The sequence below is a fragment of the Miscanthus floridulus genome, chromosome 8, assembly GCF_019320115.1.
Source record: "Miscanthus floridulus cultivar M001 chromosome 8, ASM1932011v1, whole genome shotgun sequence".
Taxonomy (NCBI): Eukaryota; Viridiplantae; Streptophyta; class Magnoliopsida; order Poales; family Poaceae; genus Miscanthus; species Miscanthus floridulus.
In genome coordinates this window covers 5,141,263-5,145,378 of record NC_089587.1, presented here as the reverse complement: position 1 = coordinate 5,145,378, position 4,116 = coordinate 5,141,263, and the positions used below count along the sequence as shown (strand labels likewise).

The 4,116-nt window shown below is 54.7% G+C and overlaps 1 protein-coding gene across 1 annotated transcript; it reads left to right on the top strand.

The window, feature by feature from the left end:
- Positions 1-347: 347 nt before the first annotated feature.
- Positions 348-1,696, top strand: LOC136470954 (glycine-rich protein 2-like). Its single transcript, XM_066468684.1, has one exon. It carries the CDS (start codon positions 447-449, stop codon positions 1,245-1,247), a length of 801 nt encoding a protein of 266 aa, XP_066324781.1. The 5' UTR covers positions 348-446; the 3' UTR covers positions 1,248-1,696.
- The last annotated feature ends 2,420 nt before the right edge of the window (positions 1,697-4,116 follow it).

The following is a 4,116-nucleotide window of genomic DNA, read 5'->3' as shown; positions in this document are numbered from 1 at the left end:
GGAGCACGAGGGGCCATTCACGCCCGTGGATACCGGATCGAACCGTGTCCATTGCCGCCGGGCGCCGGCCCCACCCGTCATAACCCACAGAAAGCCAACAGCGCGGCTGCCTCCGCCTCCCTGGCGCTGCCTTCCTCTCCCCCGACCGCCCCTGCCATGCGGGCCCACGCCGCACGTGAGACTCCCCAAGCTTGGCCCACCCCACCCCTAGCTGCCGCTGCCGCCCGCCCCGGCCCGACCGTCCGCGCACGTCCCCCGAGCCATCTCAGCCGTCCGATCCTCCCGCGCCTTCCTCGTATGCGCCGCCCTCTTTCTATAAGTACCTCTTGCCCAGTCCACGGCCCGAGTAGATAAGATCGGAGCGGAGCCGGGTGAAGAAGGAAGAAAAAAAAAATCCACCCAAACTAACCCTAGGCAGCAGCAGCAGCTAGGGTTCGGGGGTTGCGATGGCGACGGCGGCGCGGCAGAGGGGGACGGTGAAGTGGTTCAACGACACCAAGGGCTTCGGCTTCATCTCGCCCGAGGACGGCAGCGAGGACCTGTTCGTACACCAGTCGTCGATCAAGTCGGAGGGCTTCCGCTCCCTCGCCGAGGGCGAGGAGGTGGAGTTCTCCGTCTCGGAGGGCGACGACGGCCGCACCAAGGCCGTCGACGTGACCGGCCCCGACGGATCCTACGTCAAGGGCGGGAGCGGCGGAGGTGGAGGCGGAGGCGGCGGGGGAGGCTACGGCTCCCGCGGCGGGGGTGGATCTGGCGGCGGCGGCCGCAGCTATGGCGGTAGCTGGGGCGGCGGCCGGAGATCCGGCGGTGGAGGCGGCGCCGGCACCTGCTACAAGTGTGGCGAGCCTGGTCACATGGCTAGGGACTGCCCCAGCGCCGACGGCGGCGGTGGAGGCTACGGTGGCGGTGGCGGCGGCTACGGAGGTGGCGGAGGCGGCTGCTTCAAGTGCGGCGAGCAAGGCCACATGGCCAGGGACTGCCCCAGCGGCGGAGGTGGCTACGGCGGCGGCGGTGGCGGCTACGGCGGCGGCGGCGGCGGCGGCTACGGTGGTGGCGGCGGCGGTGGCGGCTACGGTGGTGGCGGCGGCGGCGCCTGCTACAACTGCGGCCAGACCGGCCACATGGCCAGGGACTGCCCCAGCGGCGGCGGCGGAGGAGGGAGGTTCGGCGGCGGCGGTGGCGGCGGCGACCGCTCCTGCTACAACTGCGGCGAGGCCGGCCACATCGCCCGCGACTGCCCCACGTGAGGTGGGTCCCGGTTCCGTCCGGCCAGATCAGATCGGATCGCTCCACCAACTGCTGGTCTGATGGCTCTAGATCTCGCCAAAGAAAGAACCTCTCACTGTGTCTCGGAGTATCGCTTTAGTTTTGCCGATCCGGGCGTCCATGAGCGCCCGCCGCCTCCTCCCACCCTCCAGAGGAGTGCGTCCGTCCGTCCGTCGTTTTCAGATTTTTTCCCCTGTTCTTGGGTTCGTTTGGTTCGTAGGGGAACTCAAGTAAGTTATCATCGAGTGTGCTTGGTCTCGTTGTCAGTCGTCGTTAAGGTTTTAAGAAGAATTGAGAAGTGAGATGCATTGGTCTTGTGTTACCTGAGGGGATGTCAAATCTGCCTCTTTTTTTGTGGTTTGTTCTTCCAGACTGTGGAAGGAGATGAGATGATTATTATCCCAGATTAATCCTTGTGCTTGTTACTGCCTGATTTGATTACGATTATGCTTCACTCTGCGTGATTTGATTATTATGTGCATATGCGCATCGGCAATGCGCTTGTGGTACTACGGTTCTGTGGTACTACGGTTCTGTGGCTGGTTGGATCACACATTCACACGGCTGGTTGTTTGGTACGGAATGGAATTGCTGGCACCTGCTAGCAGTACTCATCTGTTTGCTTTGGATGGATGTGATGATGATGGCATGATGCTTTGCAGCGAGTGATTCCTTTCTGTGCAACAGAGAAAGGAGAAAAGCTTTTCTGCTGCTGCGGGAGACACTGGTGTCAGTTCCCCCATTGCTGCCTGATCTTGTCATCTTGTGTCTGATTGGCCCTGCTCCTGCTATTAGTGCCACTAATTGTTATCCTGTATCTGATTTGTCCCGCCAAGAAGTGGTAACTGCATTTTTCAATAGCAGCCATCATGTTCATGTTCTACCTGCTTTGAGAAACATCATATGCCCGCTTGCTTGGAGGAATCTGGAGAAATCTACAAAAGAAAAATACTGTTCCGGATTAAAAAAAGAAGTAGATCAAGCCAGATTTAAGGGCACGCGATCGGGGCCTAAGCTGGCTGTGGAGGAGATTAAAAAGATTTTGCCTACTGCTTGATTCCTGTTTGGCAAAAAAAAAACATTTACTTATTACTAGTTGATGGAGATTTTGCCTACTGCTTGATTCCAGTTTGGCTAATGTTTGCAAAAAAAAAAAAACACACTTGGCTGATGATGGAGGAGCGCGCACCTCTGCTTTGACAGGTTATCCTATTGTAGTGGATGGACGGGTAGTAGTACGGTTTATAGGCTAAGGGTGCGTTTAGTTCCTAAAATTTTTTTGGGTTGGCACTGCTGGGTTACTGTAGCATTTTGTTTGTATTTGGTAATTAGTATTTAATTATGGATTAATTAGGTTTGAAAGTTTTGTCTCACTATTTTTCAACTAACTATGTAATTAGTTTTTTTTCCATCTCCATGCATATGTTGTAAAATTCGACGTGACACTTTGGAGTGAAAATTTTTAGAATCTAAACAGGACCTAAAGAAACTTCCAAGTGGTTCAGATGCCTTGCTATCCTGTCCTGTGGAGGACGCTTTTATGCTGCGCGTAATCAGATTTTTTGGTGCGGGCACTTTTATATGCTGCGCGAGCACCCTGTTCTTGTTTAATCGTTTTCATGGCTTATAAGACGGCTGATGCTGTTTTGTTACGAGAGAAAAACGCTATATCATAATTGATAAGTATGGCTAATACGTCGAGCGAACATGATGGCTGATACGTCAAGCGAACAGGGTGCAGATTTTTGGTGTGGACACTTTTATGCTGCGCGTAATCTGCGCGTAATCAGAATTTTCTTTTGGTGTACTACTGTACGACACTGTTGGATGCTTTTACTACTAGACTAAAGAAACTTCCAAGTGGTTCAGATTTTTGGTGTGGACGCTTTAACCGCTCCTCCGATCTAAATTATCTGTCGTTTTTGTTTTCGTACCGTAAGTTTAACTCGATTTATAAAAAATATGTGCAATATTTGTGTCGGCGTTTCGGAACCGGGGGTCCCTCAACCAACGAGTGAATTTGTGCTGCGTGCCCCTAATCCCGGATGGTGATGCAAAGAGACACAAGGTTTATACTGGTTCGGGCAATCGAGGCCCTACGTCCAGTCTGAGAGATCGATCTTGTATTCCTTGCACCGGAGTGCTTGTAATAGGGGGTTACAAGCTAGGTGAGAGAGGGGGATAGCCCCAGGTCTCAGCGAGGGTGGTGCGGGCTGCTTGAGACGTTGTTCCCCAGCAGCGTAGAGGTGTGTCGTTCTATCGGTGTGTTCGTTCTCCTTTTTCTCCCTTAGAAATGGCCCTGGCTACCTCCTTTTATAGTCACAAGGAGGGAGTCAGAGGTACATGAAAAAGCTACTATTTGCTGACGTATTCCGCACTTATTCCGCTCCCTGGAGCAGCATGGCGTCGTGGGAGTTCCCGTCGACGTCTAGTCAGTATGGTCTTTAATGCTGGCGACATGCTGCGCTCCTGTACTTCTGTTGACTTGGTGAAGCGCCGAGGTCTGGTGGCTGCTGTAGTAGGCTGTGCCGAGACCTGCCGTGCTGAGGCCGAGACCTACCGTGCTGAGGCCGAGACCTACCGTGCCGAGGCCTACCGTGCTGAGGCCTGCTGTGCCGAGGCCTTTAGCAGGTGGCAATGTGAGGCCTGGGCGGCCATCGTCGATAGGATTTAGGCGGAACAGTGCGGAACGTGCGTATACAGGATACGGTACCATGCATTGTCAGTAAGGGATGGTAAAAAAGGCGACTTGACCGTTGTCCTGTCGCTCCTGTCGCGGCGTACTGCCGATCGTGGCTTACGTAGTGGGGGCAGCTGGGCGCATTAATTGGATGCGATAGCCTGCCAGAG

Excerpts from the sequence above, each read along its gene's own strand:
- LOC136470954 (XM_066468684.1), top strand. The coding sequence starts at position 447 with ATGGCGACGGCGGCGCGGCAGAGGGGGACGGTGAAGTGGTTCAACGAC.